This window comes from Cervus canadensis, chromosome 18 (assembly GCF_019320065.1).
Source record: "Cervus canadensis isolate Bull #8, Minnesota chromosome 18, ASM1932006v1, whole genome shotgun sequence".
Classification (NCBI taxonomy): Eukaryota; Metazoa; Chordata; class Mammalia; order Artiodactyla; family Cervidae; genus Cervus; species Cervus canadensis.
Window position 1 is genome coordinate 40,484,301 of NC_057403.1, and position 20,427 is coordinate 40,504,727.

At 55.7% G+C, this 20,427-nt stretch overlaps 1 protein-coding gene and 1 long non-coding RNA gene across 2 annotated transcripts in view; one reads left to right on the top strand and one right to left on the bottom strand.

Annotated features, from left to right (window-relative positions):
* Positions 1-880: 880 nt before the first annotated feature.
* Positions 881-20,427, bottom strand: part of CPNE2 (copine 2) — a 55,367-nt gene continuing 35,820 nt past the window's right edge. Inside the window, exons 10-16 of the mRNA XM_043437558.1 lie at positions 19,969-20,028; positions 17,926-18,059; positions 15,843-15,897; positions 11,107-11,158; positions 9,706-9,839; positions 2,660-2,896; positions 881-1,313 (exon numbers count right to left, since the gene is read on the bottom strand). Of these exons, the coding sequence (XP_043293493.1) occupies positions 1,206-1,313; positions 2,660-2,896; positions 9,706-9,839; positions 11,107-11,158; positions 15,843-15,897; positions 17,926-18,059; positions 19,969-20,028 (780 nt within the window). The 3' untranslated portion in view covers positions 881-1,205. The remainder of the gene's footprint in view (positions 1,314-2,659; positions 2,897-9,705; positions 9,840-11,106; positions 11,159-15,842; positions 15,898-17,925; positions 18,060-19,968; positions 20,029-20,427) is intronic.
* LOC122421506 lies at positions 2,896-7,623 on the top strand. The gene is made up of 3 exons (XR_006263508.1): positions 2,896-4,327; positions 4,805-4,882; positions 6,575-7,623. It is a non-coding gene; the product is annotated as an uncharacterized LOC122421506 (long non-coding RNA).

Below are 20,427 nucleotides of genomic sequence, written 5' to 3' on the forward strand. Positions count from 1 at the left end.
GGGAGCTGGAAACCTAGTGCTTAATATGAATGTCTGTTGTTGGTTGCACTCAGGCCTGTGGCGTAGGGGCTGACTGGACCTCCAAGGAGGAGGTGGACAAGAGAGAAAGATGTGTTTGTTATGTTGAGGAGAGGGAACTGGACTTCTGGAGTTTCAGAGATGCGTCACCTGGCTAGTTTCATGAGGTTGGGCCTGAGCCCAGGTTGGGGCATGCGAGAGAAACCAACAGCTGCTGCAGCGGGGACAAAAGCAGCCCTGTTGCGTTAGCATCCTGAAGCCAGAGACGCTTTCACGTGCTGTAAACCACGGGGTGTACCCCAGTGCCTGGAGGACCTCCAGGGGCAGCAGATAGGTGGCAGCGACTATGGTCTTGTGGAGGGGGGAAGCAGGTTTGGGGAGACATAGGCCAGGGTGTGGACCATGAGGGAGAAGGGCAGGGCACCATGTGTGTTGGCCGGGACAGCATGGGCTCTGCCGGGGCCCAGAAGGCCTGTGATCACTGGCGAGGGCTCATGCATTCCATCCTGCCGCAGATGTTTACTGAGCATGCACAATGTGCCAGGCTGTGTGCCAGTTTAACAGCTGTATTCTGTTTGTGTGGAATGCATGTCCCCAAGTAGAGGTAATGGTACCGACTTCACAGGCTTGCTGGGGGAAAGGCGTTTTCCTGTTTCCTTTCCCAGATCAGTGAGCCTGTCAGGTCCCAGCTGAGGAAGGAGCTGACACAGGGACATCCAAAACTCCTTTATTACCCTGAGTATAACAAATAGAACATGGTCACAGTATAAAAAAACAGCAGGAATTAGGTGCAGGCTACCACAGAGTAGGCACCAGGGACACGTTCCGTTGAGTCTGCAGCTAGTTACTTGGAAAAAACCAATTATGACTGTAAAAATTTTATTCTCTTTAATAATAATAATTCCACTAAAATTATACAAAGTACATTCAATACTTAAGAGTGGCGAGGGTGGGGATAGAAGGAGAGGAAGCCAGTTTGGCCTGGAAGCATCATCAGTCAGCTCCAACAAAGGAAGCCCAGCTGGGCAGGAGGAAGTTGGGGGTGGAGGTCCGGTTGTAAAAAATAAAAATGTGGATCATTAAAAAAAAAAAATAGGGCCACCCACAAGGAAGCAGGGTGAGCGTGCATGTTCCTGGGGAGGGCAGGAGGCCCAGCCGGCATGCTGCTGCTGGGGAAGGGCTGGCACTCAGGCGGGCTCTGAGTTGGTGGGGGGCAGGTTTTTATGCTTGAAATACTGAACAACTTGTTGGGGCAGTTCTGCCAGCACAGCTTTGGCCAAGGTCTCTTTTGCCGCCTGCAGGGTAGGGTGGAGAGTGAGGAGAGAGAAAGGATTACTGGATGAAGTGGGGAGGCGCACCACACCCAGGCAGCTGGTATAGAAGGTGTCCCTGGAGGACAAGCTGGACCAGAAAACCAGAACTGTCTAAAACTAGCATCCCTCAGTCCAGCCCAAGCCTGAAATCCCACCCTTAGCAGCACTTTCCTTTCCCTTGACACTAAGTGTGACTTACCTGAGCACGCGACGTGCCCAGGAGTAACATTTCAGGATGAATTTGTCTGTAGGAGGCTTTTGGGGGAAAGAGATGGTGGATGCGGGCTGCACAGCCTACTCATCTTGCAAACATTTCCTGATCTCCTCCTCGGCCGGGATCAAGGGGCTGCGACTGTCTGATTCGCTGCTCATCACCCAGACACAGGCCGGGCACACCAGGAGCTTGGTCAGTGTCCGTGCGGTGCCTGGGTGGGCAGTGCTCAGCACTTGTCCTCAGGAAGCTCACACTCCAGAGGAAGGAACTGAACCAGCTCAGGCAAACCCACAGGGTCCTGGGCAGAGAGGTGAGTACCAGTGCTTCCAGACTGGAGTGGGCAGTTCTTCCAGGGACTAGCTCCCAGGACCTGAGCCACAGCACCCCGAAGTCCTTATGGTTGAGGCAGCAGAGGCCAGGAGGAGAGGAACACAGTGTGCCTCTCATCAAATGAGAGGTAGGCTCCAGGCTGGCAGTACAGGGTAGCATCTGAGAGCTCCCTCTGGGGCTGCTTGTGGGCCCTGCTGCAAGGGCAGTGCCCAAGAAGTTAATGCCAGCCTCCCTGTAAGCAGACCTGGGTCCCCTGCAGAAGGACCAGAGCCACCTCCAGGAGCGTAGGAGGCCTCCAGTTCACCCTCAGAGAAGCTCTCAGGGAGAGGAGGCCATTGTGAGGTGGGCCTTGTTTTCCACCTGAAGTGAGAAGGCTGGTGAGCTATGAATCCCAGGAAAGCCACTCAAAAGCCCCTCAGGGCCTCTGCTCTCATCTCTTTCTCCTGGGATGGTTTGCCCCACATGGATAATTCTGACTTTTGGTTCAGGGTTAGAAGGCAGGTCCTCTTGGAAGCCCTGTCCTGAAGCCCCCAGTCTGGATTAGGCACCACTCCCCTGAGTTGCTGAAGCAAGTGCTCAGCGACTGCCACGTAGCCTCCCCGGGGGACAGGGCCTGGCATGGCCCCGGGCACGTGGTAGGCCCTCAGGAAGTGTGTAGTCAACAGAGCTGAGGGTAGAGGAGCCTAGGACTGGGCAGGCAGTCCCAGCGCCTTCATCCTAGATTGTTAATTGTGCTGGTTGGGGTCCTGTAACTGCCCCCTCCCCAGTCCGCTCCCACACTCACGTTGCGGAATTCTCGAAAGGGCACGAACTGCACAATATCGCGGGCTGCCTCCTCCCCTGTGTGGGAGCGCAGCATGCGGCTGTCCCCGTCCAGGAACTCCATGGCTGCGAAGTCGGCGTTGCCCACGCCCACGATGATGATGGACATGGGCAGCTTGGAAGCCTGCACCACGGCGTGCCGCGTCTCCTCCATGTCACTGATGACACCATCCGTGATGATGAGGAGGATGAAGTATTGCTGTGGGAGGGGGTCAGCAGGCACTCGGCACAGCCCAGGGCCCCTGGCTACCCTTCCCCTCCCTCCTTCCCCACCTGCGCCAACCCCTCTGACCCCTGGGAGGAAGGCGGCGCTCCTCCCAGAGCTGCCGCCAGATTGAAGCGCCTCCCTCCACGCTCGGGCCCTGCAGGCCTCTATCACAGCCGGAAGCACAGACTGCTTGCTCTCTTCCTCTGCCTTTCCCAGCTCAGGAGTCTGAGAGCTCCAGACTCCAGGCCTGGCTCTGATAGTGGCTACACCGTGGGACTCCGGGCCACTGTCTCAACTGGCTGTGCCTCCGTTTCTTCATCTGCAGAATGGGAGTTTCCACACCTCTCAAAGAGACCACGCCAGCCACGTGGTAGCAGCTCGGTAATTAACAGCTGTACCCCCGCAGAGCAAGGCCCACCGCTGCTGGGGAAGATGCCTTCTGGCCTGTGGACTCTGAGACCAGCCTACCCTTCTCTACTCCACCTGCACGTGAACACCTGTGACCCTGCTCATTCCCTATCAGCACAGCCGACCTTGTAGGAGCTAAGCAGTTCATCTAGGTCAGTGCTTCTGGGAGTGTGGGGTCTGCTGGCAACAAGCAGACTCTGGGCACACCCCAGACACAGCATCAGTCACAGTGGGGAGGGTACTGGTTTTGCAGTGGTCTTTGAATTCTACAAACTACCCAGGAGGAAGTCTGTCTGGTGCCAGTGTGTCGCACTTGCTAACCCTCCCTCTTAACAAAGAGAAGGCAGGAACCTAAGAGCTCCAGAGATAGCAGTCTCTAGGTAGACCTTGCTACCACTGTGCTGCCTGATGTAGTTATTTTTATTGTTACTCTCTATCCTAGCAAATAATAACTAACTTTTCCTGTACAGTGGGTTATAGTTTCTCTATAAAATTAAGTGAAAAAAAAAATACTGAATAATAATTAGTGTAGGTGATAGGTGGCCATAGCACAGACTGTGGAGGTGGTGGGTAGGCGAATGAAGTTCAGGAAAGCTCACTGGATGATCTCTGGGCAGAAGCCCCAGGACTCCCAGCTGCCTGAGAGCTCATCTTCAACTTGGTTCTGTGCCTAGCCTCCCCTGGCCCCTTTTGGGGACTCAGTTTTCCCCATCCATAAAATGAACAGAAAAGCCCTTGTGGTCCTAACAGTCTCTGTTTAGGGCTTTTGCCTTTTTGTCTGACCCTTCTGATTCTTAGGAGAGGCGATGTGGACCCAGAATAGTCAAGGTCATAGAGGTAAAAAGGGCAGAACCAAGCCAGCTCCCAAGTAAGCATCTGGCCACCTTCTCACTCAGCAAAGCCGTTCACTGCCTGGGAAGCACATGGAGACCACAAGTTCAGCCATCAAGGATTCCTTACTCTCCTGCCTGTCCCCAGACACAGCTGTGGAAGGCAGGAATGAACCGCATGGAGGTATGGACCCCACCATCCTAAGCCCCAACCCCCAACAGTAATCCAGCTTCTGCACTGTGCCTTTAAGAGACTGATCACTTGGCTGGGGATGGATACCTGTTGCTATGGAGATGGCAGCCTGAATCCTTGCAGTGGAGGCTGCTGCTGCCAGTCCCCATTCCTCCAGTTGGGGGTCACCTCATAAGCCCTTCCAGACTCTTGTCCCCTCACAGCCCACCATCGTCCCAGCCAGCCAGCACCCCCTTCTCTTTGTGGCCCTCTCACCCCACTGCTATCCTACCACAAATGGTCCAGGACAGTATTTCTGGGGTACCTAAGTTGGCAGGAGAAGCCTGGCTATGAGGACAGAAAAGAACACTTGGCCTTGGGTAACAGGCTTCTCCACTCAGAGGGTGGGGCTGGTTTCCAAGCCCTGTCCAGCTCAGACCACAGTCTCCCACCCTCCTCCTGACACGGCCCTCTTGACTTCCCTTTCAGCCAGCCACGTGTCTGCATTTGGAGACTTGGAGCCCACAGGCCTGGGTTCCTGCAGAACTGTAGGCACCAACTAAAAGGGTGAGTCATGGTGGCAGTGACCACACACACTCCCTGTCACCCTCACTCTGGGATTCTCCTTTTGGAGATGGGGAGACAAGCTGACGGGTTCAATGACTTGCTCAAGGACTCAGCCAGGAAGGGCATAGTCGAGGTTCAAGCCCAAGCCTGGGGCTCTGCCACAATGGCATCGGTGCCCAGTAGCTGTCTCTCCAATAGTGGGGCCTGGCAGGGCAAAGGTTTCTGCACCCTCTTCCCCAGCACCCCAGTTCAGGAGGCCTGAATGGCCAGGACAGCTGCCTAGGGCAGGGCCCAGAGGCATGGCATGAGACTCTCAACCCTTACTCCTGTGCACCAGCCAAACAACCACAGTGCCCACATCTATGTCCCAGGCCTCAGCATCTGTGCAGCTGGGCCCGCCGGGGAGCAGCCTGGGCCAGCCTTGGCACTGGAAGTGCCACTGACAAGTCCTGGGCTTCATAGCCCATCCCAGGCAAAAATGAGGTTGTCCAGGAGCCCAAAGGTCTACTCTATAGGAGTCTACAACCCCATCCCCAAGACATCAAAGGAGAGATGGGAAGGATGTTGCGGAAGGGGAGAAAGAAGGGAGGCGTCAGGCAGGAGGAGGTGGGCAGGGCCTCTGCTGTCCCCACAGGCAGTCCTGGTCCACCCTACCCCAAGCTTTCCCACCTCCATGCCTTTCCTGGTTTTCCTCCTGCCTGGGAACCCTCCCCAGCTATAGCTCCAAGGCTCCCGGAGGCCTGAGCTCTGCTTCCGCTGCCAGTGAATACCCCCTGGGGAGGACTTCTCTGTACACTTCTCCCCCCCACCCCACCCCCTAAGAGCTCCTCAGGGCAGCCCCTCCCCCCAGGCCTTCTGTATCTTATGGGCCTGGCACCCTGTGTGTGTTCCATAAACATGACCAACTGCCACCGGGTCAAACCCAGATCCCAAATCTCCAACACATTACAAGGATGGAGTGTATCTTGTCCTTACCCAAGAGGTTTTTTCAGGTTTCTCAGGCTGTAAATGGTCACTTCCCCTAGCACATTTAAGGTGTGATTTGATTTATATGAAACTGACTTGACCACAGAATTCCAGGTAGAGTCCAGGAAAGTTGCACTCATTCCTAGCTTACTTCTGAGAAGTTGGCAGCTGAGGGCCCTGGGGAGTGGAGGGAGGTTCCCAGGGTGCTGACTGCTCCCCGCACGCCCCCCACCCACCATTAGGACTGGTTGCCTAGGCAGCCAACCAGCAGTGGACCACGGATAAGAAGGCCCAGGTCATAGGGGTCAGAGGAGAGGGGAGGATGAGGAGCTCTCCACAGTAAGAGCCCCGTGGTCCCACCCAAACTTAGTATCTTTCAGTGACTATCACTGCCCTCAAGAGAAAGTCCAGGTTCCTCACTAGCTTAGACGGCATCTCTGGGACCTGGCCTACCTTTCAACCTTACCCCCACCCACCCCTCTTACATCACACCCCTTCCTTCAGTTACGCCACACACCACACCTCCAAGCCTTTGCCCTATTCTGTTCCCTCTGCCTGGGACACTCCACACACACACACCCTTTATGAGACCAACTCTTAAGCAGCCTCCAAGTCTCAGCTTGGACCTCACTCCTCGAGGAAGCCAGCTCTGAGCCCTCGTCTGGGGTAGGTGCCACCTTTATAATCCTGTGCTTCTGCCATCCGTTTAATCCGTTGGTATTACAGCTGCTGTCTCCTGGCCCAGCTCCCCACTAGACCACTGGCCCTGGAAGGGCAGCGGCCATGGCCTGGGATCATGGTCTCCCCACTGCTGCACAGAAACACACACTGTAGAACCGAGCTATGTGAATGAATGGGAGAGCGCGGGCCTGCCTGGAGAGATGCTTCCACCACCTGCTCTTGATTTCCTGTGTGTGGGTGTGCGTGCATGTTCGTGTGCCGGGGACAGGGAGGATGAAGCCACACCAAGTGTTTCCCAAACAGCGGCTGTTCAAAAGCATCAGGTAACGCACAGATCACTTCCTTTTGCTTTAGGCCTAAATGAGCTCAGCATCACCAATTGCCGGCCCAAGAGGCGTCCTCAGAAGATTCACCAACCCACGTTGATTAGGGGCTGTCAAGTGCCAGGCTCTGTGCTGAGCAGTTTGGATGCCGATCTGCTTGAATCCTTGCAGTGCTTCCCTTAGGCAGGCAGCATTCCATCATCCCCGTTGTATACGTGAGAAAACCGAAGTTCGGAGAGCTGAAGTACCCTGCACTGGGTCCCACTGTCAGGAAGTGGGGAGCTGGGATTTAAGCCAGGTCAGTGGGCCCCCAGAGCTTGAGGCTGAACCATCAGGCAGCCCCACCTTCAGCACACAGTGGTAGGGACAGAGTGAAGGCAGGAGGTCTTCTTGGACAGCAGAGTGGGAGGGGTGTCCTGGAGCCCAGAGATGCTGGCCGGAGGTCACACCCAGGATGGGTGACAGTGCTTCCCCGGGGTGAGGGAGCCAGGGTTGGAAGGGCCTGGTCATGACGAAAGGGGCTGGGGGATTGTGAGGATTAGGACTGGTCAGGATCAAGACTGGCTCAGAGCAAGCGCCAAGTTCTTCCCTGTGAGGGCCCTCAGCAGTTGTTCCCCAGAACACAAAGACACCTTCCTGGCAGTCCCCAGTGCCCAAGCCTCTCCAGACTGAGGGTCTAGCAGGTACTGGCCCCCTTCTCAGGACCTCAGCTCCTGCCCCTGCTCGGCAGGTGAAAGAGCACAAGAGGAACCCTGGGCTCCTTTCCTGCTCCACCCCACTTTTTACGCTTAAACAAGAATGCAGGCCATTCTTCCATCCCTCTGAAAGCGAGTCCAGGCAGATAAAAGACTAGGCGGGACAGTGGCTTGGGCAGCAGCAGGCATCCAAACAGTGTGTGAGGTGAGGGGCTGCCCTCTCTCTGCCCTCTCCAGTTCTAACCCAGGAACATAAAAAAGCAACTCGCAGGTCCTCCCCAGTTACTTCCCATTCAGGTGGGCTTACTTGTTCCGTTTCATAAAGGAAACAGGCTCAGAGCCATCAGCTGCTGCCACCAAGGCCAGGACTAGAGCAGGTCATGCTCTCTGGAGCAGAAACGACCGGGACCATCTTCCTTCGAACCGACCTCGTGCAGTGACCTCCCTCCTGTCCGTCACCGGCATCTGCTGTCCCCTCTGCCTGGGGGCTCTCCCCAGAACCCTCTGCCGCCTGTCTTTCCTTGTCCTCAGGTCTCACGGGTTGCCAGCTGTTGTGTTATCACATTTTAACCCTAACACCACCACCTCAAGGTCAGTCCTGTTACTATTCCCATGGTACACACGAGGCCCAGAGAGAGTACGTGATTTACCCAGGTCACACAGTGATGAACAGGCGGGGCAGGATTCACACCCTGGCAGGCTGACCAGTGTTGTCTGCTCTCATAACCTCCCCTCCTCTTAGCTTGGCCTCCGTCTTCGGGAAGTCAGCCTCTACCTCCTCAGCAGGTGCCTCCCTCCTCCGGGCAGTCCGAATGGGACCAGGTCCCTTTCCCTTTCAGAGAGGCCCTGGCTGAGTCACCTCCTCCCAGCTCCTCGTGCGGTGCACAGCACACGACAGGGGCCAACTTAAATCCATCCATTCCCAGAACACGAGCGTCTGCCGCAGCACCAGCCCCAGAGTAGATGAGAGACAGCAGACACACACTGCGCGGCCCCACGGGGCTGAGGGTCCAACGTGGGAGACACACACGAGACAGAAACGCAGAGTATGTGAAGGAGATGTTGCTGCCCTCATCAGCGTCAAGACAGGCATAAGCAGAAGGCAGGAGAGAGGCTTGAGTGAGTGTGCAGGGTAGGCCGCAGGTAAGTAGCAGTTGAGGGGACACTGAGGGATGGGACTGAGCCAGCATCAGGAAGAACCTCCACGCAGAGGAGATGGCAGAACAAAGGACAAGCTGGTGTCTCTGAGGGGCAGAACAAGGTGGAAGTGGGATGGTCACCGCAAGTGAAGAAAGGAGCGTGGGGCTGGGGGGGAGGAGGTGGGGAGGGGCAGGATCTGAGGTCTGCAGTTAAAGGACACGTCAGCAGGAGCGTGGATAGGAGGGGTGGGGGTGTGTGACAGTGGCCACGGCCGCGGGGCAGCCGGCGAATGAAGGCAGAGTGGAAAGGGCAGGCAGGAGCGACTTCAGCACTTGTGCAGCAACCCTTTCCTTCCAGAGGAGAAGGAAGCCGCCTTCCACCAAGGGCGCAGGGGCCTCAGTCACAGTCCAGGTTCCACCACCCCAATGCAGGTGCCGGTTCCCAGTCTGGGTTCAGCCTACTTGTGGCAGAAGACCCCCAACTCACATCACAAGCCCTGGGGGATGGCAGGGGAGGCAGACAGGTGGCCCCTTGGTGACCCCAATACTGGCACTGGGCCTGGAGCTGGGAGGGGGAGGGGAAAGAGTGGCTGGGATGCACAATGCCCTGGACAGCTGCTTGCCATATATTCCAGATGTCACAGAGCAGCCCTGTCACTGACCGCCAGACCTGGGCCAGACAGTTCCAAAGCCCTCAGTGTGAGGTGGGGGCTGCTCTAATTGGAACTGGATGGCCCAGAGGGTCTGCCTGAGGGCTGCAGGGACCCCAGACCCGGGTTTCCCTCTGCCCATGAAGGGACTTCCCAATAATCACAATCCTATTTTCCTCTAAGCACAAACAACACGTCTGTCTGTCTGTCCTGGAGTCTGTGCTCAAGGAAGCCGGAACCAAGGCAAGCTTGCCCCAAACCCCTTCCATCCCTGCAGGTAAACTAAAAGTGGAGAGACACCGGATCTCAGAACACAGAGAGGCAGAATACCCAGCCGGTGCCTGCCCTACCCAGTGGTCACCTACTCACCGTGGCTGTCTGCTGCTGCGTGGCTTGGGCTGCAAACCGGGCCACATGATTGACGATTGGAGAGAAATTGGTGGGACCGTAGAAGCGGATGTGGGGCAAGCAAGCCGAATATGCCTGGGCGATGCCGTCCACACCTGCCTCAGGGAGAAGAGAAGACTCTGGATCAGCCTGGTCCTCCCTGACCCTGCACCCACTCTCTGCTGCCCCCAACCCAAACACCCCAGTGTTTGGCACTGCCGTGCCCAGTCTGGGCCCTGGGGTACTGGAAGGTCCCAGAGAGCAGGGCCAGGGTGGAATAAAGAGCCCTGAACATGGAGTCTGACCTGAGTTCCAATCCTGCCTTTACCACTTCTTAGTCATGGGGCCTGAAGGAAGGTACTTAAATCTATCTGATCCTGTCAAAGGGGCTGGTAAGCTGGCAGGAGTGGGTCTAGCAGGCTCCTCTTGGAGAAGGAGTGGGCAGAGCCTGTAGTGACACTCGGGTCCCAGGGAGCCACCTGGGGGTCCATTCTGCACATGCGATGGCTTCTCAGGGTTGGTGAGGGGACTAAGGTTTGCACAGCCCTGCAGACAGAAGGTGCTCTGTAAATAGCTGCCATTACAAGTCTAAGAATACCGCCTGCCCTGCCATCCTGTCGAGAAGGCCTCTGGCCAGAGATGAGGTAGATGGACAGAATGTCCCTCTCTGCTCCAAACCAGACAGACCCCAGCCGGAAGGCAGGACCACACTTCCAGCCAGCAGAGGCCCATGGCTTCTGAGTCACAGCATCATCCCTAAGGTGGTGACCTGATGCAGTCCCCCTCTCAAATACAAACCTGACCCAGCTTCAGGGATCCCCAGGGAAGGCAGATGCTACATCTGAAGCCAGTTGAAGCTAGAAGCTCTCGTGGAGTCAGGGACCACCCTCTTCCATACCCCTTCTCTTTCACTGTTTAACTGATTCTGGGAGGCTCAGAAATCCTCTGAGGCCTGGGGCGGGGAGAGCACAGACACCATGCTCGCTGCCTGCCCCTCCCTCTTGCCCAGCACCCCTGCCCAGGTCAGGCAGGACACGGCTGGGCTCTCCCCGTGAGGGCAGGAGCGAGGGGAGAGGGGCAGGTGTGTAATTTGCTGCCCTCACCTCCTGACCTACACAGGGCTTCCTGTCAACACTTCCCTTTATTCTCACCTGACTACCCAGTGAGGTGAGCTCCCTCCCCTGGGGCAGGTGAAGTGGCCTCTCCAAGTCACACAGCCCGGAAAAGGCACAGCTGGCCCTGAATGCCAGGCCACCTGACTCCAAATTGCAGCTTCTTCCCCGTCTGCCATCCTGAGCAAGTGCGATGGGGAGAGGCGCGGAAGACAGAAAGCTGTACCCCGCCCAGGGAGACCAGGGCTGATGCAGGGGGCTTGACACTCACCCGAGCAGAAGGGGTTGGTGGGGTTGAAGTTGATGGCGAACTCATGAGAGACCTGAAATGCAGAGAAAATGGTGAGTCAGAGCCTCCTGGCCTATACCTGGACCCGGGCAGGCTCACCTGCTGCCAAGCAAGACTCCCTCTGAGGGAGACTGGCTCTTTGCTACCCGACCCCAGGTCAAGGCGGTGGCACCCCCTGCATCTGCTTTCACCTCCACCACTGGCCCTGAGTGACCACGAGGCCCAACCACCTCCACTTCATAAACAAAAGAAACTCAGACCCTTCTCTCACTCAGTCGTGTCCGACTCTGCAGCCCTGTGGACTACATCCCGCCAGGCTCCTCTGTCTGTGGAATTTTCCAGGCAAGAATACTGGAGCAGGTTGCCATTTCCTACTCCAGCGGATCTTCCCGACCCAGGGATTGAACCTGTGTCTCTTGCATCTCCTGCACTGGCAAGCAGATTGTTTACCACTGCGCCACCTGGGAAACCCCCAGATCCTTCTATACCACCCTGATCTCTTCTGGGGGGCCAGGGCTGTCTCTGCCTCCTCAGAGATGTGTCTGAGGGTGTCGGGTTCAAGGAGCAGTTGGAGCATTCCTTCGCCACCTGCTTTCACAGTACAATTTCACATAATTAGAATTCCCCTTCTTCAGGCCTCAAGGGCCTTCCCCCATCTCACTAATAAGCACGAGTGCTTGGAAGAAAGCCCACCTTATGCCAGCGAGCCAAGCTGGGGCTTAGCTGACAACCCACGCAGAGCAGGACTGGGGGATCAGGAAACATAATGGGGCCAGAAGGGCAGGGAGTAGAGAGCTCTGGCCCAGTTCCTGCAGACCCAGCTCCAAGCCTGGGAGGGTCATCAAAGGTGACCCTGCACACTCCTGGAAGCTGCGGGCCCACACAGGGACCCATAACCAGACCCCGTTCAGGGTGGTGGGTAAGACTGAGGTGGCTGCAGAACCCAGGACCGCAGGAGGCCCAGAGCTCAGGTGGGTTAGGGTCTGCCCTCTCTCCCTGCCACTGTCTCCCAGCCAGAGACCCCACACAGCCCCTTCCCTGAGAACTGGGTGCTGCGGCCCACATCCAGCACCTTGCCAGCATCCCCTCACTTGTTCTTCACAACAATCCAGAGAAAGGTCTGGTATCACCCCATCACAGATGTAAAACTGAGATAAAATGGACCAGATGATCCCACGGTCTCACATCTACCGAAGGGGAGTGTTGGGACCAGAACTGAAGTCGGGCTGTCACCTGCACTCACATAAACTCACTAACCTGAAAAGGTACTCCTCTCCTAAGGAGTTTAAATAGGAAGGTGAAGAAATGCCTGGGGGAAGGGACCCCCGCCTTCAGCTGCTGGAGGAATGTTCCAGTAAAGACACAAACAACCCCAGACAGACGCTCTAGGTCCGAGACACTATAGGGGAGGTACTGGGAGCCCCTGCCAAGTCCAACATCCCCACTTTACAAGTAAACTAACTGAGGCCCAGAGAGGGGAAGAAGCCGGGTGCCAAGACCACACAGCAGAAGAGACCTGAGGCCTAGGATCCTCAAGCCGGGTAAAAGGGTTGGTTGGACCTCTGACCGTGCAGAGCCCTCCTGGACCAAGATGGGACGGTCACAGCAGGGGAATTCACCCAGCACTGCCCCGTGCCTGCTGGCCTGAGGAGCAGACACAGCCCACTCAGGGGAATGGGCTTTTCTGTTCTTTGCCCCCTCGGCCCTAAGTGCCTGGCATGGAGCCATTGCCCTGATGTCCCTCCTGGGCTCTTTCCCTGCCCAGGGGCCCGCTTCACCCTGTCCCCAGCCTGGGCTCCAGGTGTGGGGGCTGGAGGTCCTGTTGCCATGGAAACTTCATGAGCCTCTACAGAGATTAAGAGGGGGGCTTGTACAAAAGGGGGTTGAGAGAGGAAAATGGTTGCCAGGGAAACAAGTCTCCCTTGGGCCGGCTTCCTGCAAAATCAGATTTTAGGAGATTTTAGAGACCAAGGGGGAAAAGCCCCCTCCTGACAGGAATGGATTAATATTCCATTTTCTCAGCCACCCAAATTCATCATTCCCTATTCTTTTCCTCTATTTAGGGGAGAGTAGGGCCTTGTGGTCAAATGGGTGGGGCTGTGGGAGGTCACCCATCTACCCTGGATGCCTCTCAGGTCACCTACTCCACCCAGCAGCTCCATTTCACAGGTGGAACAACTGAGGTTCAGAGAAGCCCAAGGAATGCTCAGGTCACATGACTGAGCCACAGCAGAGCCAGGACTGGATCCAGGGGATAAGAGCTCATGCTACCCGTGGCAGTCCAGCCCCCTCCCACACTTGCTGCCCCGGTTTGCCTGAGAAATGCCAACAAACACGACAAGCTTCTTGGAGGCCACCCCAAGCCGATTAGGAGCCCCTGGGGACTGGCCAGCCACAGAGCTTTGTTCTGGGACTCTACTGCCTTCTAACGATCAATGGTTCTGTTGCCCCCACCTGGCTGGGCCCAGCCCGTGGTCCTGAGTTACTTGAGAGGTCATTCTCTCTGGTCCTGGCAGGGCAGTGGGTTGGGGCCACATAGGGGGTTGAAGGGACCTCAGTGACCATCCTCCCTGAGCCTCAGTTTTCCCCATCTGTAAAGTGGGGAGAGTCCTAAACTGTGCTTTTTCCCACCCCAGACCTTTTTGCATAGGCCAATCCTTTGGCCCAATCCCTTTCTTCACCTGGTCAGTCCCTCCACCACTACCCAGGACAGGGGTCTTCTCCGTGCTCACCTGGACCAGACCCATGCAGGGACTGAGGTCCTGAGGGCAGGCCGCTGAGTTGCATGCTTCTTCTCACTCCTTCCAACCTCCCACTCAGAGAAGCAACGCCTCTGCCTGCTCAGGCTACCAGGCCCCAAATTTACTGTCCACAATCACATACTGCACACCGTGTATGTGCCTGGAGCTTGACACAGCAAGGGCCTGAGGAAGTCTTCCTAGAGGAAATGACCTCTAGGCTATGAAGCAGCATGGGAAGTCAATGAAAGGGGGCCAAAGGCCAGGGGAAGACCACGTGCAAAGGCCCTGAGGTGGGAACGAACAAAGGAAGGTTCGCGTGGCAGGGCACGGCAAGTTAGCGAAGAGGGAAGGTAAGGGGCTGGGAGGCAGGCCCGGCTGGCTCCAGCAGCAACGGGAGGAAGGGAGAGCATTGCCCTTTCCACGCCGCGCTCCAGCGGCCCTCCTGGCACCGCTGGGCACTCCGGCCTGGCCACGCCCACCCTCCCCAGAGTTGCCCTGTGACATTTCCAAGGAGGCTTTTTGCGCAAGAAAACATCTCATTCAGCCAGAGTTCTTTGAAAGCTGGCTGGTGTCCTAGCAACGAGCTCATGCCGGGCCTGGCCGCACCAGCCTGCCCTCCCCCCAGCAGCATCACTGTGTCTGCCCAGAGGCCCAGCTTTGGCCCCACAGGATCCTGTCCCCTGCCATACGATGGCCAGCATGCCACAGGGCCACTCCCTGAAGTTCTAGCTGAAAACTGCCCTCCCGGGAGAGGACGAGAGGAGAATACTCAGTGGAAACAGCACGTGCTACAGGAGGGCAGGCAAGAGAGGGCACTGGCTGAAACACAATGTAGATTTAGGAGCCCTCTGTGCTCACACCCCCAGGCTTCTCATCAGAAAGGCAGCACATTCTGAGAACAGATCTGAGAGTCCACCTGCCCAGGTGGAATTCAGGCTTCCTGTTATGAAAACGTCCTTGGACAAGTCACTGAGCCTCTGTTTTTCACCAGTGAGGGATAATGCCCCTTCTCTCCATCCCTCCATTCTGCCCAGCATCACCCCAGCCAGCCCCCTCACTCAGCAGCCAGAGTGGGCCTTCAGAATGCCAGCAGCACGTAGACCCACTCATAGCTCACTGCATGCCTGGCTCCCCACCTCTTCAGCCGCATCTCTCTCCATCCTGCCCATCTTTCATGGAGAGTTCACCACACCCAGCTTCTTTCAGTTCCTCCAACTCACCCTGCTCCCTCTGCCTCCCAGACTTTGCACAGGCTCTTTTCTGTGCCCTGAACACTCTACCTGCCACGACACCACCTTGAGTCACTCTGCAAACTCCTACTCTCCCTTCCCTTCTTGGTTTAGACCCTGCCTCCTCCAGGAAGCCTTCCCTGATACCCCCAGGCCAGTTTGGGGCCCTCCTCTAGGGACTGCTGCCCCATCTCAACACTGATGACACAGCCTGTCTTTAGGGCTGCCAGACAGAGTATGCAGTGCCCAGTTCAATTTAGATTTCAGATATATAATGGATAGTTTTTTAGTTTAAGTATGTCCTAGGCAATATTTGTTGTTGTAACCCACCAGCCTCCTCTATCCATGGGGTTTCTCAGGCAAGAATACTGGAGTGGATAGCCAATCCCTACTCCAAGGGATCTTCCTGACCCAGGGATTGAACTCCTGTCTCCTGCATTAGCAGGTGGGTTCTTTACCACTGAGCCACCAGGGAAGCCCTAGGCAATATAAAGGACATACTTAACCTATTTATCTGATAGCATCTTCTCCCACATGACTGGGTGCCAGGGGGCAGATAGGATAACTTATTCCCTGTATTAGCTCTACTACCTGTGTGCGGTTCAGGATGAGAAATGAGTGTGGGTTTGGGATAAACACGAGAAGGCAGGGAAGCTAGGCCCCAGCCCAGCCTTTCCAAGGCAGATCCCAGAGAGGCCATCACACAAACCTCATCTTAGCCAAAAGGAAACAATCTGGCTCCACTTACCTTCCAGTCTGGGGGTAACTGTGCCCCAAAGCCCAGAGCTGGGAACATCTTGTCACTAATCAGAGAAAGGAGAGGAAAAAAAAATACTGTGAGACAATCAGGCAGGGGCCTCATCTACCCACGCTCACCCTCCCCACCCCCTACTTAGGGCTGGGCCCACATGGTTGTACACGCTTCCACAGACAAAAAAAAAGCTTACTGCCTCTAGGAAAAGCTCTGTTTGGATGATCTCCAAACCCACTTCTGGGTATCTGGTGAATTAGAGGCTTCACCCCCATCTACACCTATGGCAGACATTGCTAATCAATCACAGCACTTCTAACCAATGGACCTGAGTACAGTGTTGAGATCCTTCTCAAACTGGGACCTTGGCGACCACTAAACCAGAATTACGAAGCAACTGAAATGTACTGGCTGTCTCTTCGCCTCCCTTTTATGACTGGGAAAAATTCTGAAGTGAAAACACTGGCTTGACATTCAAGACCTTTCATCATCTAGTCCGAATCTAGTCTCTTCTACCAGCCCTCACTCATTCCCCACTCCCCCCAGTCCTGGCCACTGGCTACTCGCTGTTCCCCAAACACATAGGGCATCTTTAGGTTTCAACTTCAACCCTGTTGCACCCCTTCTTGAAATACCTCTCCCCAATCTCGTCCCTGTGGCAAACTCCTACACATCCTCTAAGGCCCAATTCAAATGGCCCTGTCCCTCTGTGGGTTTCCCTGAGACCCCAGGATGCCTCCCTCTTTGGTGCACTCATAGCTCCTGCCTCACACATAAACTAGTCTCTGGGAACTGCAGTGATTTCCTGTCTTCTTCCTCGAATGGGAACTCCCTGAACACAGGGACCATGTCTCATTTGTTCATTCAGCATGTATTTACTGAGGAAACCTGTGGCTGCCATGTGGAGAACAAACTATCAGGGGCTAGGGCAGAAGCAGGGAGACCAGTGAGAAGGCTGCTGAATCAATCACTCTGAGCAGGAGGTGATGGTGGCTCAAACAATTTGGTGGCTGTGGAGTGGGGAGAAGAGTTTGGATTCAATTACATTCTGAAAAGATTTCCTGATGGAATGATGGGGGAGATGAGGGAAATAAAGGAAGCAAATGGTTTTCGGTGAGTGGGACAGGTGTCCAGTTGCGTCTGAATGCCCACGAGACAACCCAGCGAATACAAGGGTCTGGGCAGATGGATACAAGGGTCTCTGGAGCAGCAACGGTAGGCTTCCCCACCCAAAGATGCAGGTGGGGACTTCCACCTCCCTTGCTCTGCTCGCTGCACCTCTCTTATTGTGGCCTGGGGTTATAGCCACCACGTAGACCCTGAGCCCCCTGGGAGTGAGAAGCTGGTCTTCAGGGTGCCTCTCTCAAGGAGGCCAGGTGCACACAGACTTCCCGAGCCTGCTCTCGTGCCTGCCAAATCTCAGGGACCCACTTCCCACGTATTGGCTTCCTGGTCGTCCCACCCTCTGACCTGGAGGTTCCAACAAACACCATCTGTGAAAATGACACCACGACCCTCAAGTGACTTCTGGATCCTCCAAGACCCTCTCAACTTTGCATGTGGCCTGTCGGTGGTCACACCCTCTATATAGCTCTCCTTCACTGACTCTCCACTGTCCTCCCAACCAAAGATCTCTAGGAAGCCTGATCACGGGCTGAGGACCCATGCAGGCTGGCTGCTCCTCTGAAGTTCCCCACAGGAGTGAGACTGTTAGGCCATTAGGGGGCAGGTGCAGGAATCGGAATGTCTGGGTTCCAGTTCCCTGATCTGTGTGATAAATTCTCTCCCCACACCCTAGGCCTATTCTTCTCCAGCTCTAACAGTAAAGGTTGCAGCAAGAGCAAATGAGTTTCATTTTCTGTCTACGTGGTGTACTGTTTGCAGAAGGATCTCAGGAAGGAGCTAGGACCAGCTGGAGAGAGATCAGCAGTTGATTAGCAATGTCTGCCACAGGACATGCAAGTCCTGAGCTACGCATTCCTAGGTCTGAAGATCTCTGGGTCCCTTCTAGCTTTGACAACTGAGCTTCCTGGAATGGATGGAGCCCAAGCCGACCATCACAGGCCCTTCATAAGCATACCTGTCATAGTCCTGAATGATCTGCCCAACTGCCCAGATGGCTGACAAATATTCGTTGGTGCCCATGGGGTTGATATAGTGCAAAGAGGAAGGGTCGAGGGGATTTCCATTGGAGGCTGTGAAGTCTATCCCAACCTGCAGGAAAAGGCCAGAGACCCCAGCTCCCTATCTTGCCTCTAGGGAACAGAGAGGCTGATGGAACATGGGAAGCCCCACTCATCACCCCGCCTTGATCCCCGCTTCCATAAGATGGTCCAAAACCCGGAAACTGACCATGTTACTCCTCTGGCTCTAAGGCCATCTGTGGCTCCCTGTTGCCAGAGCATCAAGTCTACTGCCCAGATGTGATACAAAACCAATGTACAGCCCCAAACCTTTTCCCTGTCACAGTTCCATTTCCAGGCCTTCATTCATGAGGTTCCCTCTACCTCTATAAGCAAGGTCATTTTTTCATTCTCTTCCAATCTGCAGGCCCAATTCATATACCACTGCCCCACTGACACCTTCCCAGACACCTCGCCCCCATACCAGGCCATCTCCCCACCACCCTTCAGACCACCAAGGGGCACCAGGACCTGGGGCTGGCTGCTAGGGCAATGCCCGCACATCTAGTCACACTGGATGCTCACTGCAGGTAAGACGCATGGTCCCGGAGCCAGGTCCACGGCTGGGCACAGAGCACCAGGCAGGTGCCCCACATGGACTGAGACTGGCAGACGGGCAGGGTACTGAGCTCCACCTGCTCTCTCAGCCATGAGGGTTTCCCACCCAGCCTGTGGAGGGGAGCAAGGAGCGGTGGCAAGGCTGCCCAGCCAGAGGAGGACCCAGGGCATGAGATGGCCACCTGAGGACTCAGTCGGGATCAGCCAGGGACCACTGCAGAGGCACAGCCTGCAGCCTGGCACACAGGAGGTGCTTGCTATCATTTGCTGAGTGAACACATGCACACAGGAGGAACAGCAGGGCCTTGGCCTCTCTGCCAGGTTGGGGGGGTGCTATGGCAACCTGTGGGGTTACAGGTCAACAAGACCAATCCCCTGCCTCCTTAAGAGTCCTGCAGATGACTTCCAGCCCCCATGGGGTCTAGAGGTGATGATGGAGAGCAGGGAGGCTAGGTGGGAAGTGGGCAGAGTACAGGACCCCAGCAGCTTCTCCCGTGGTCCTGAGGCTTCCCTTTGGGTGAGGAAAGGGACAAGTCTGGGGCACATACTCCACGCCACTGGCAGAGTGACCATTCATTCTCCCAGTGAGTATTTATTAAGCATGTGCTACATGCTGGGTACTAAGTGATACCTCGAGGATGGAGAGGAAACAAAACAAAAGCCCCGCACTCAGGACACTCACAGTCACTAGTGGGGCAGGGACAGTGAAAAATACTTAAGGATCCACTGCAGGGGGTGCGGGTTCGATCCTTGGTCGGGGAACTAAGATCCCACATGCCACGTGGTGTGGCCAGAAAGTAAGAAGAAAATTAAAAAAAAAAATACTTGAGAAAATTTCAGAGTGGCAAGTGCCCTGAAGTTACTAAAACAGGAGATGGGATGGAGAGGAATAGGAGGCATCGGCGGAGGTGACTTAAGTGTCACAGCCTGCAGGGCAGCGGACACGAGAGGGCTCTGGGGAAGAGCGTTCCAGACAGGTAAACAGCAAACGCAAAGCTCCAAGACAGAGCAGAGCTGAGCTAGTGTGTGGGGGAGCAGTGAGGATCAGTGTGGATGGGGCTGAGTTAGCAAGGGAAAGGGTGCAGCAGATGAGGTAGGAAGGGAAATGGGAAAGAACTGGCTTTTTTTCCCTCCTGAAGAAGTGTAGCCTAACCAGTGACGCTCAGAGCTGAGCCTCCAGGCTCTGACCTGCAGCAAAGCCCTGACTCAGACCCATCCACCCATACCCTCTCCTCTGGGCCAGACACAGCCCATGCCCTGGGAAAGTCCTTCCTGAAGTCTATCCCAAGTCACTCCTGCTGAAGTTGTAGCTCAAGCCCTTTAGGAGGATCCTCGCTGGGGAGGGGAGAGGAGGGCTGGGGTAGGGTGGTGGAAAGTCTTACGGTGAACATGAGCTGGCAGCCTCCCAGGATGTAGTCCAGGAAGGAGTAGTCTCGGGTTATCTGGAAGGAATCAGAGAGGTCAGTGGGCCCCCGCCCTGCACCCGAGGGCTGGCCCTCACTTGGCCATGCTCTCCATAAACAACCTGTGGGGAGCTGTCGCTCTGGGCCCAGATGGTGGTCAAGGAGGCCGAAAAAAGCAGATGCACCTGATCTAATTACCACAGAACCCAAATCCCTCTGTAACAATGGAGCAACGGTTCCCAATTGGTGGAACATCTGTACACACACAGATGCACGATAAGTCCACACAGTGTCCCAGGGCCCAAAGTCAGTAACAACTACCAATTATATGACAGCTGCTGTTTAGTCACTATGTCATGTCTGAGGCTTTGTGACCCCATGGACTGCAGCCCACCAAACTCCTCTGTCCACGGGATTTCCCTGGCAAGAATACTGGAG